The sequence below is a fragment of the Dryobates pubescens genome, chromosome 27 (genome assembly GCF_014839835.1).
Source record: "Dryobates pubescens isolate bDryPub1 chromosome 27, bDryPub1.pri, whole genome shotgun sequence".
NCBI classification, from domain to species: domain Eukaryota; kingdom Metazoa; phylum Chordata; class Aves; order Piciformes; family Picidae; genus Dryobates; species Dryobates pubescens.
This window is the reverse complement of record NC_071638.1, coordinates 15,401,070-15,413,846: the sequence shown is the minus strand read 5'-3', so window position 1 is coordinate 15,413,846 and position 12,777 is coordinate 15,401,070. Positions and strand designations below refer to the sequence as shown.

Below are 12,777 nucleotides of genomic sequence, written 5' to 3'. Positions count from 1 at the left end.
AGGAGTAAACAGGTCCTAATTTTTATATTGTATTTGAATGTGCCTACTGTGTCTTTATTTTTATCTACTACAATTTTTTGTCTTGCTCCAGCTTTTAAGTAAACTGTTAACTTACCTGTAAGGTCTGAATTTGGACTCACGGTTGTTAATTAAGCCTTTCTGCAACTTGCAGTGGTATAACATTTGGAACATCTCTTAGCAAAGTATGTAACATGGTGGAGCATGTTGGGGGAAAAAGTTTAGAATTGCCTTGTGAGTAAGATTAGTTATTTATCCTTTTAAGGCTGATTAAAGATAGAATGGTAGAGTGGTTGGGGTTGGAAAGGACCTTAAGGATCACCTAGTTCAAAACCCCCTGCTATGGGCAGGGACACTGTCTACTAGGCCTGGTCACTGGCCTTGGAACACTTAAGGGAGGGGACATCCACAACATCCCTGGACAACCTGTTCCAGTGTCTCACCACTCTCACTGTAAAGGATTTCTTTCTAATACCCAGTCTAAATCTACCCTCTTCCAGCTTAAAGCCATTCCCCCTTGTCCTATGACTACAAGCTCTTGTAAAAAAGTCCCTCCCCAGCTTTCTTGTAGGCCCTCTTCAGGAACTGGAAGGCTGCTATAAGGTCTCCAGAGCCTTCTCTTTTCCTGGGCTGAATGGTGCTAACTGTGACAGCCTGTCCCATAGGGGAGGTGCTACAGCCCTCTGATCATCTTTGTATGATGATGAAGACTAATATGTCTTCGTATGATGGGCTATTTAGTTGTGAGAAGACTTCGAGGGGATCACATCAATGTGTATCTGAAGGGTGGGTATCAAATGGATGGGACCAAGCTCTTTTTGGTGGCATACAGTAATAAGGAGCAATGGGTTCAAACTTCAACATAGAAGTTTTCACCTCGGCATGAGGAGATGCTTCCTTATGGTGAGGGTGACGGAGCACTGAAACAGGCTGCCCAGGGAGGTTGTGGAGTCCCCTTCTCTGGAGACATTCAAAACCTGCCTGGATGCATTCTTGTGGGGACTACACTACATGATCCTGCTTTGGCAGCGGGGATGGACCTGATCTCTTGAGGTCTCTTCTAACCTCTTATATACTGTGATACTGTAATATTGTAGCCCTCCTCTAGACCCACTCCAGCAGTTTGATGTTCTTCCTGTGTTGGGGGTACCCAGACTGAATGCAGTACTACAGGTGGAGCCTCACAAGAACAGAGTAGAGGGGAAGAATAACCTCTCATCCTGCTGGTCACACTTCTTTAGATGCAGACCACGATGCAGTTTGCCTTCTGGGCTGCAAGCACATGTGTCGTTTCTATGAGTAGTTTTCGAGATAACTATAATTTAGTGAAGATGTGAGTGCTCAGAGTAGTAGGAGAAAGCAAAAGTGTTATGAAAAGAGATTTAATTTTTAAGTACAATTTTCTTAATGTTTTCTTCTCTTTTCTTGTAAATAGTCTCTCCCAGTTAAAATAAATAAATAGAAGTTTTTTTTTAAATGAAAGAAACAATGCTGTAGGGAGTGAAATCAGGTGGGAAAACTCAGTTTATTGGCAATGTGACAACTCAGGACTACTACTACACACTGTACTGATAGGTGCATTTTTGCTCAGAACTTTCCCTTGTCTAGACCGTGCTAGAGCATAGGTGTTACCAACTTTTCTTAGGTCCATTCTCCTGGATTGCTTTGTGGGAAGGGTGGTCCCCAGGACCACAGGTTGAAATTATTTGCCTGTAAACCTGAGGAAAAGAATGACAAGAATGGCTTTGCTAGTGATTGTAAAATGTGCATGCATGTATGATGTGACTGGGGGGGGGGGGGGGGGGGGGAAGGTGTGAAGGAAGAGGAGTGTTGAGAATGAATGCCAAATAAAAAGCACCTTATGCATAGAAGATGCTTGTGTTTGTCCTTTGAGTTATCTTTTTCCTTTGTATGTAGTAGACTTGATTTGGTGTCTTTCAATTTTAAAGTACGTTCCTGTGTGCTATATTGAGTAACATCACTTGAAAAACATTTTTAGCTATCTCCCCTTGTAGAAAAAGCAATTTTGAGGGGAAGGAAGCACCAGCACATGTCGTAGATTCTTCTTCCTGGAGATAAGACAATAAAATAGAGTAATACCTTTGGGTCATATGTGCCTTGTTACATAAAATTTGTATAAAAAGCTAACACCGGAGTCAGCAAAGGTCTGAAAGCAGTAATACCATCTTGGAAATCTTGCCTGAAATACCTTGTTGATAAGAGAGACTGTAGTTAGTTTCAGAGTGATCTTACTTGACTGTGGAGCCAGCCTGGACCCACAGTAGCATGAATTTTCTATTGGGAGCAAATGGAAGTTGGAGTTTTCCTTTGTGTTTAGAGCTGAATAAATAGAGATAGATTGTTTTCATATTTGTGACTTGGCAGTTATAACTGTTACAGCATCGTGTGTTGGTTGGACTGTCTTGCTTGACTTAAGACTGTAACTAGTTTGTGTATTTTACGTCTGAATAATTTTTATCTGTAAATCTGATAACTCTCTGCTCTTCCTCTTCCTTCTTGATTCACACACGAGTGGAAAATTGACGGTACCAATCACTTTGTTTCAGCAATTTTATATTTGTTACAGTAAGTGTCAAGTTAATTCCCTCACATTTGTGCACATCTCTTAAAAATGAATCTTTATGCATATAGTGTGTAATGCTGTTCCAGGAAATTGTGGATAATTTTTTTGCTTGTATTTAAAGAGTATGAGCAATGGGTTTAACCATTACTCTTAGGACAGCGAGAGAGAGCCTCCTTTGTACGTGTGCTCTGGGCATATGAGCTCTTTTTTTAACATGAGGTGAACTAGCTGTTTCTCTAAGTTGAGAAACATGGGCTGTAATTTTTCACATGTTCAGGAGTAATAATTATTCTCAGACATTTCTGTTATGCGTTGTATATAGACCTTGTGAAGAGCAGGTAATTTGACTAGTCTGCAGTGTCAGTAGTTAAGGAGTTTGAGGTAAAGTTTTATGCATTAGTATAAAATGTAAATAATTACACATTTTAAGCCACCACTGTTTCCTCTCATGAAATAGTCTAATGTAATTTCATTTTTCTCCCTTAAATATCTACTCCTTGTTTACGAAGTCCCTGGTAATTCTCTATGCAGGGAAATTACGTGATGAAATCTCATAGTCTTGAAACATCTAAATTGTGTAACTACTTACTTTTAAAAATCTTGTAATTCTTGACAGGTGGTAAGTGATAGAGAATTGCTAGACAAAATGACAACTATATATTGAAGTAATAAAGAAGGGGGGAAAGGACTTTTTATAATGCATAATGATGTGAGAAAATCAAAGTGGTTTAGTGATCAACTTACATAATACTCTAATTTTTACATGTGAAAAATTTTTCAGATACGAGCTAAGAAATAATTTGAAGCATAATTTATTTTCACTGATGCCCCTTTATAAATTAGAAAAGAATGCTGCACTGTACCTAGCTTTGAATTCCATTCCTAACTTTTATACAGCGAAAGCAACAAAAAGATACTTAAGGAAAATGCCATGGAAGAATTTGTCTGGCCTCTTGGCACTTAGAGGATGATCGATAGCTGGGCTTATGAAATCTTGATGGAGTCATCTGGACAGTTTGGCTAGACTCCAAGTTCTTATTTTTCAAGTGTGCTTTTCTGTCTAGGTGATCTATCATATGCTTGTTTCCTGAAACTGTTCTATACAGCTTTCAATGGCCCTAAAAAGCAAGTTGAAAGAGGGGAGAAAAGACATGCTGGAGTTCTGTGCCAATATTTGACCATAGCAACTGGATTTCATTTTGAATATTTGGACTGTGTAGGATTAGCTTAAAAAATACTAATGTAATTTCGAAGATTACCACTTTACTTTTTGATTCAAGAGTTGAGCCCTCTCAATATTTGTGGGTTTTTTTGTTTTGTGGGTTGTTTGGTTTTTTCCTTTCTGTGTACCAGTAAACAAGTTTTTTCTTCTACTGTCACACAATTGATCTTAGAACGACATGGCAGAAAGGAAAAATGTGGTCTTCGTTAAGACTACAGAATATTGTTGTGTAAGTGGAATACCTCAGGGATAATATGTAAGTTATTTTCTGTTTAATACATAAATTATGTTCTTTATACAAAGCCACATAGATGAGTAATTTGGAATGCATTGTGTTCTTTTGTTGTTGTGTAAAAAAAAAAAAAAAAAAAAAGAAGGTTCTGGTATCATAAAAGAACTGTGGGAAGTATGGTGTGGCTTCAAGCATGGTAGTCTTCATATGGCTATGTCTAAAAGCTCCCATGTATTTTCTAGAGAGAAAAAGCATTGACACTGGAAATGTAAACCAATGTGTTTAAATGGTAAGGTGTGATTAATTTCTTGGAGGAGGCTGATCTTATGTAAGGTAAATGAATAAAGGAAAAGTTTGTTGTTTGGTTGCGGTTTTTGTTTGTTTTTAAGATTAAAATAATATTAGGACCAAATACACTTCTTAATTGCAATTAAAGGCAAAATTTCTTCAAATAAAGACTATAGTTTCATGTAATAAAGTTGTGCTGGTAGGATAATAATGAAGAAAACCTGATCTAAGAAATTGGCAGAATTCCTTCATAGATTCTAGTCTGTTACCACTAAAATAGTAGAGTGGGCCTTAATAAAATCTGAGGTCCTTTACTGTTGAGATTAAAATATGGTAGATGAGCTACTTTGCACAATAAGGAACTGATCTTGGAACTTTGGACCAGCAGTTTTTATATGGTGTCTTTGACCCTGAAATTACCTGGACAAACTAGTGTTGGCTTTCTTAACTTTCAAATTAATGTAGTGCTCAAAGAAAGATTTTCTCAAACAGTAAGTTGTGTGTGATCTGCTTGGATTGTAGGAACACTTCTCTAGCATCTTTTTTTTCACTCCTGGCCAGTTATTTAAATAAAATTCCCCTTTGAAAACTGTTTCCTAGAAGGCCATGGGAGAAGGGTTGTAGGTACGTCGCGAATTTTGAAAGCACCATGTTATGGTTGCAGATTGTATTTTATGACACATCTGCAATTCCAAGATTCAAAGGATAAGCCATCACTTTTGAGATGCATAAGGAAGAAAATTTCCCAACATTTACATTATTTTCTGTTCTCAACCTTCATGTTTTTGTAGTATAATCCAATAAAAGTATTGGGAATATTTTAGTGTATCACAACAAGGGTTCTGGCATGACAGAAAACAGTTATTTTCCTTCATTCCAAATCTTGCATCATTGTGGTCTTCATCACTGGATGATCTGCCAGGTTACAGTTCTGTTAATAAGTGGACATAGTGTAATTAATTTAGCCTGGGTATTCTCTACCTTCATTACAGGGCTTCATTGAGGATGACTTCTCAAAAATAATGAGCTATATTTATTTGAATTGCCTTATCTGTATAGGTACTGCAAGCCTGTGTTTGTCTGCATTCTTCCATGCTTAACTAAAGGCAGAGGAAAAGCATTGGAGGGTTTTGTGCGTGTGTGTGAAGACCTGAAATCTTAGAGTGGTAAATATGCTGAAGTAGTATTAAAATAATTTTCAGCTTCCTTTTGAATTGCACAACTTCATTTTAATGCTGTTTGACAAAAGAAATGTGAGTTCCTCAAGTATGATTTTATTCATTGTAGATTAGTATCTTAACTAAGACTAAGGCTTAAAGATATATTTCAGTAGCTTACAGTGGGGTATGGAGTTTACTTGCTGTGTTCCTCCCAATTTTATTTTTTTTTCTCAGAAGAGTGGTGATGTATTTGCTTGCTCAGAGATGATGGTGTTGATTGGGCCATGCTTTAGCAATTGATTTTCTCTATGTACATAGTTCTAAAAATATAAACATAGAGGTCTTTGCTTTTTAAAGTAATGCAGAACAAACCCAAATTTCACTTGACTGTAGGATCTGATAACTATACCTCTTTTCTCTGTGTTGTGACAAGGCCACTTGAATAGGGAGTGATTGGGTGATGTCAGTTGTTTAATGTGAGTTTGGAGATGCCGTAGATGTCAAAGGCAGGTTCTTCACTACCCTGAATCTCCTGGGCTTTTTTCCCGACATTAATTTCTAGTTGTCACTTGGTCAGAAGTGTTCAAAGAAAATTCAATTAAGGAAAACCACACCCCCACTAAAAGTAATTTTAAGTGTGAAATGTCCAAGTGAGGATCTTGATCCCAGGTAGTGCTGTTAAGTATATCTTTTGGACCTACTTTTCTAGTCTTACCTAATAACAAGTGTAAAGTCTTGTTGTGGGTTGAGTTGAATCTGCTGGTGAATATTCAATACTATAGTGATGTCATAGCAGCTTTAAAATGAAAGTGCTGGCTGTAGCAAAGTATCATGGGGCTTGAAGCTCAGATTGTAGCATTACAGGCTTCCTGTTTCTGGTTGCTGTTTGTAGTGTTGGCCTTCTGTCAGGGCTGGCTACAGGTTGGGGGTGCAGTGATCATTTGGTTGCTGGCTTCTGCTGATGCTTCTGCTTTTTGCTGTGCTTTTCTGCAAACCAGGCAAAAGTAATTGTTCATCGTATCACTTCATTGAACACCTTATCTCAACCTAGAGGGTTTTTTGTGTTACTTTCCCTCCTATGTGTGAGGGGGGCGCTTATGATAACAGACTGTGTTAACCTGGGGCAAATCTAGTATGCTAATGATTTGTTAGCATAGGTGAAATTGCAGTTAATATTAAAACAACCTGTGATAGCCAATTTAGCTGGACTAAAAATGTTGGGTTTATTTCAGTTATTGGGTAGGAATTAATATTACTTATTTTACAGCTTGCCATTTATTTCTCCTCTTCCAAAAAAGTAAATGAAGATGAAGTCATTCAGGATTTTACCCTATGAGTAGATTAAACTGCATGATGGCAGTAGTGAGTACTCTCTTTAGAGTGTAAAACAGGCTTGGGGTTTGTTTTATGCCTGCTACTCAAAATACTCTATACCTGCTTTTGATTTAACGGGTTTTTCTTGCTTCTTGTTCTTGAAAATAGTATGGGTTTTCCCTTAATTTTATGCATAGCTTATGCATACAGTTTGGTATTTGTGGTATTTGATAAGAAAACACTCAGTGTTCAAATGAGGAAAAGCAAGATAGTCCCACAGCAGTTTGCCTGGTTGCTTTTCAGTTCATTGTATTTAGTGACTTGTAATGGGTCTTCTGCTGTCTAAAAAAAAAAGAACTATAGAAAGTTTAGGCACTTAAGAACATACCAAGATGTTTGATGTTGATTGACAGACTTCAGTAGTAAGATAAAGTGATATATGAAGACTTGGTGTTCATACCTTAGGGAACCCCTGTATAGATGACACTTCATTTTGAAGATACCAGCTTTGTCAATAAAAGGAATAATATTTTTTTTTTTTTTTTTTTTTTTTTTTTTTTAATTTTTCACAGGAAGCTTACTAGATTTGTTTGTTTGTTTTCCTCGGCAATCCAGTGTTGTAAAATACATTGATCTCAAAACTGTTGGGCTTTTGTAGACTTATCTAAGATACTACACTTTGTAAGAAGGGAGACGAGAAGTGTATTTATTAGGCACTGTATGTGCTTCACTGTAAAATGGTCTGTGTTCTTGCAGTTCTGACACTTGGGGAAGGAGTTTGCAGTTACTGCAGAACCACAGAATAGTATGGGTTGGAAGGGATCTGTGAAGAACATCTACTCCAACTGACCTGCTAGAGAAGGATCACTTAGAGTAAATCACACAGGAACACTTCCAGGCGAGTTTTGAGTATCTCCAGAGATGGAGACCCCACAGCCTCTCTGGGCAGCCTGTTCCAGCGCTCTGCCACTCTCAAAGTGAAGAATTTATTTGCATTTGTGTGGAACCTCCTGTGTTCCAGTTTCTGTCCATTGCCCCTGTCCTGTTGCTGCACATCCGTGAGAAGAGTCTGGCTGCATCCTCCTGCATAGTATTAATTATGTAGGTATCAAAGAGGGGGGTACTTCAGCTTCAGTTACCTAGTGCAGTGGTTTGAACTGCATAGTGTATATATATCCACCACTATCAGATGATGAGTTACGACGGCATTGCGAACCCAGGAAATGGGGCACTGGTTGCTTTCTCGCTCTTCCTGTTCTCTTTCTGGGCAGCTGCACTTCTGCCTGTTAGGGGATCTTGGACAAGTATTCCTTTTCCCTGTTCTCTCTCTATTTATATACACACACTGGTGTAATCTGATACTTTACTAGCAGAGAAGTAATCTGTTTTTTGTAAGTCAACTAAAACTCTGTACCTTTTTTTTCTCCCTATTTCCTTGTAAAGGGAGAAAAAGGGTGGGGGGAGGGGGAAGAGATACCTTGTGTTACCCCCTGACACCTCATCACTCATGGAAAACCTTAACTGTATTAGGATATAAAAATGCATCAGTATACTAATCTGTGAATAGAGACATCCAAGCTGCTATGTACTTCTCCTCTCTTATGCTTTTTTGGGTGCTCTTAGTAAGAGGAGGGGGTCACTAGTAGTAAGTGGCATACAGGTAGGATTGTTGCATTCATGTGTGTGAGTCAAGTAGGTCGTAGCTTTGCTGTACAATTAAAAGCTACTACTGATTCTTTCTAGTTTACTGCTTAAGAATCACTTTCAAAAGTGGCTCTTGATGGTTATGATACCTTCTCATAGTGGTCTATTAAAATGTAATTCCTTATTATTATTATGAACCATTGGAATGACTTTGGTTTAAAAACATACTGACATTGTTTCTTTTAACATACTTAATTTGTATTGTGAACATTCAAGAGTTGGTGTTTGGGGGTTTTTTGGTGTTTTGTTAAACCATCACAGTTTTTTTGTCAAAGTGTATGTAAAGTGAATAATCCTCTGTAAGAAATATTTGAACAATTCTGTGATTGGGCTTCTATTGAAGGGTATACCAACTGGGCTCTGACAGTGTAGAGCAGTAAGCAGATATATGTCCAATTGAGTAAGTCTGCCATAAAGTGAATCTTTATTACCTCACCAAATGTGATGAGTGTTTTTTTTTTTTTTAAATCACCAATTTAAATTGTAATATTTTTGTCAATTTATAATCCTTTTAAGTTCAGACCTTGAGATTATAACATACCTAAAGTAAGTGTATTTGAAGTTAACTTTAGAGATGATTGTTTTCCTTTTGTTTGCACAAGTCTATGGGAACAGATGGGATCCACTCAGTGGTACTTTAGGAAGTGGTAGATGTGCTCACCAGACTACTCACCATTATTTATTAACAGTCCTGGCTAACCAGAGAGGTCCCAGTTGACTGGAGGCTAGCAAATGTGATGCCCATCTACAAGAAAGGTTGGACGCATGATCCAGGGGTCTACAGGCCTGTCACTCTGACCTTGGTGCCAGGAAAGTTAATGGAGCAGGTGCCATCATGCAGCACATACCAAGACAACCAAGTGATAAGGCTCAGTCAGCAGGGGATCTACCTGACTAGACTGATCTGCTTCTACAATAAGATGGCCTGCCTAGTGCATGAAGAAAGTGCCATGGACATTGTCTACTTGGATTTTAGTAAAGCCTTTGACACTGTCGCCTTCAGCATTCTCCTTTAGAAACTCATGGTGCAAGGCTTGGATAAGTGCAGTCTGCATTGGATTAAGAACTAGCTGGATGGCCAGGCCCAAAGAGTGTTGGTGAATGGAGTTAAATCTGACTGGTGAGCAGTCACTAGTGGTGTCCCCCAGGGTTCAGTATTGGGGTCTGTGCTCTTAAATACCTTTATCAGCAATCTGGTTGAGGGGCTTGAGTGCACCCTCAATGAGTTTACAGATGATGCCCAGCTGGGTGGCTGTGTCAATCTGCTGGAGGGTAGGGAAGCTTTACAATGGGATCTGGACAGGTTAAATTGATGGACCGAGACTTCATTGTGTGAAGTTCAAGGTGGCCAAGTGCCATGTCACAACTACTCCATGGTAAGCTACAGACCTGGGGATGTGTGGTTGGAAAGCTGCGACTTGGAGAGGGGTTTTGGGGTACTGGTTGATAGTTGAGTGGACATGAGTCAGCAGTGTGCCCAGGTGGCCAAGAAAGCCAGAGGCATCCTGACTTGTACTCAAAACACTGTGGCCAGCAGGGACAGGGAGGTGATAATCCCCCTGTGCTCAGCACTGGTGAGGGCACATCTCAAGTGCTGTGTTCAGTTCTGGGCCCTTCACTACAGGAAGGTCATTGATGTATTGAAGTGTGTCCAGAGAAGGGCAGTGAGGCTGGTGGAGGGCCTGGAGCACGTGGCCTATGAAGAGCATCTGAAGGAGCTGGGGTTCTTCAGTCTGGAGAAGAGAAGGCTGAGGGGAGGCCTCATTGCTCTCTACAGTTACCTGAAGAGAGGTTGGAGCAAGGCTGTGACAGGATTAGAGTACATGGTTTCAAGCTGTGCAAGGAGAGGTTCAGGCTGGATGTTAGGAAATACTTCTTCACAGAGTTCTCAAACACTGGAAAAGTCTGCCCAGGGTAGTGATGGAGTCACTGTTGTTGGAGGTGTTTAAGCAGCATGTGGACCTGGCACTTAAGGGCATGGTTTAGTGTTGACCCTTAAGTGCTGGGTTGAGGGTTGGACTGGATGATCTTTGAGGTCTCTTCTAATCAGATAGATTCTGTGATTCTGTATAAAATAGATAATTGTGACAAATAAGTTTGTTTTCAAATATGTGATGTAAAATTGCCTGGTTTTCAGATTAACTGACTCAGTCTTACGCCTCTCTTTTTTTTAACAGGGTTTGTGGATGCACTTAGATGTTTGCAATGAGCACTGTGGCTGGCATGCCCCAGTGTTTTGGATACCAATGCATAGGACTCCGTAGTAATCGAATTTATCAGAAACGAACGTCATGAGCATAGTGATCCCATTGGGGGTTGACACAGCAGATACTAATTATTTGGAAATGGCTGCAGGCTCAGAGTAAGTATTTGAACATTACTTGTAAGTTTTCATTTTCTATATAGTATTTTTTCCTCTCGTGAGTGTTTCCCTAAATAGAATTGCAGAGGAATTAGGAGTTTTATTGACTCTTTAATTACTTTATAACTGTCACTTTATTTTTAAGTCAGTTTCTTCCTCTTCAGGGAGAGCAGAGAAGGAGAAGCTAAGCTGTTATACAGGGGCATATTTTTCTTGCTTATCAGCCAAAGAAACATAGATACTGCTTGGTTTGCTTTTCACACTTAAAATATATTGCCATTTTGGTTTCCTTTTAAATATATGTAAAAATTATTTTTTTTTATTTCCCATAATAGAAAGGTAACCTAATTTGATGTGGTAAATTGCAAGAAAGTGGTAGTAATAAGATGAAGGTGCCTTTTATTTATGGAAGTTGGAGGCCTGGCTGAACTGTCTAATTCTGTGTCTTCACAAAGTTATTTTGTATTGAAAAGCTAGGAGAACTTCACTTATTAATCATTCATTTAAGTTAGTAACTGTCTGTAAAAGATTACAAAGAGCTAATGAAATTCTGAAATCAAGAAACTTTTCCTTTGTATGAAATAAGCATAATAAATTTTGGGATTTTGGTTAGGGAGAGTTGTTTGCTTTTTTTTTTTTCTTTCCGGATCAGGGGCTGGTCTTAGCATATGCTAAGTTTTAGAAGCAAATTACTTTCCTCCAAAAACTTTGAGAAATGTTACTGCAAGCAAAACTCTTGAAAGGCTTTTTAAGGCCTTTCAGTTACATATGAGACTATTCTAATCTTGCACCGTTTACATACAGAAACTTTGCAATTGGGAGCTTTTTGTCACATAAAATTTTTAAAGTTGTTTTGTTAATTTCTTACACCATGAACACTAGTTCTTTGGTGCAGAGTTTTTAATTTGAGTGACCCATTCACAGCTCTTTTCATTATCTTCTCCTGTGGTTTTCTTTTATGTTTAGAGAAAGCTTGTGATTTCTGCAGCTGCTGACATTCTTTGCAGACAAAGCATGCCATGCTGAAATTAAAATAAATAAATATAGTTGTCAGTATAAACAAGATAGAGTTCACAGTGTGTTATTCGCTTGGTACTGTGGCACAGCAGCCCAGTTAGGAACTGCTTTTCTTCAGATCTGAAGTGATTTACTAATGAGATTAATTCTTGTCACCTCTGCCATACTTAGGTTGAAAAAATCTGTAGGTTGGTTTGCACTGATTTAAAACCCGTGTCACTGTCTAAGGAAGTGTGACACAAAGTTGTGACCCTCATCTAAGTTGTAAGCCTTTTCTATCATCTTTGGTAATACTTCAATGTAATTTTGTAGGTGTTCTTCAGAGAGTAGCATGTAGCATATAGATCATACTCGTACAGACCATAGATGGTCTTTGAGCGAATTCTGGGGGTTTCCTGATAAGGAGGAGTTGGATTTTGTTTACTCTTAATTGACCTGTCTGATATTGCTTCACCAGTTGCTGAAAGCATGAGCAACTGCAAGAAGGGGCTAGTGGCAAACCTGAATATGCAGAAGGAGCTTGGGGGTGGGGGGTAGGGAGGGGTGGAAATCTCAGTTTAGTGCAATTTCTTAGTGATGAGATTTTAAACTTGGGGGGAGGGGCTTCAAACTAAGGGATAGATCTATATAAGACAATAATTCAAGTTTGAGGGGGTTTTTGTTGGGGGTTTTTGTGGTTTGGGTTTTTTTATGTTGCGTTTTTTTTGTTGGTTTATTTTGAGTAATTGTAGCAAATAACTGCGGAAAATAACTCACTAAAAGATTTTTATGTCTTAAAATTGGATTAAGTAGTCTGCCTCTTACATTACATGTGCCTCAGTGAGCTCTCCAGTGGTGCATTGATTTTTGTAGTGCCATAGTAGTCTGAACATGTAT

The 12,777-nt window shown here is 38.6% G+C and overlaps 1 protein-coding gene across 1 annotated transcript in view; it reads left to right on the top strand.

Annotated features, from left to right (window-relative positions):
* Positions 1–12,777, top strand: part of KMT2E (lysine methyltransferase 2E (inactive)) — a 61,751-nt gene that overhangs the window by 8,794 nt on the left and 40,180 nt on the right. The window contains 1 exon segment of the mRNA XM_054173925.1: positions 10,700–10,884. Within this exon segment, the coding sequence (XP_054029900.1) occupies positions 10,814–10,884 (71 nt within the window). The 5' untranslated portion in view covers positions 10,700–10,813.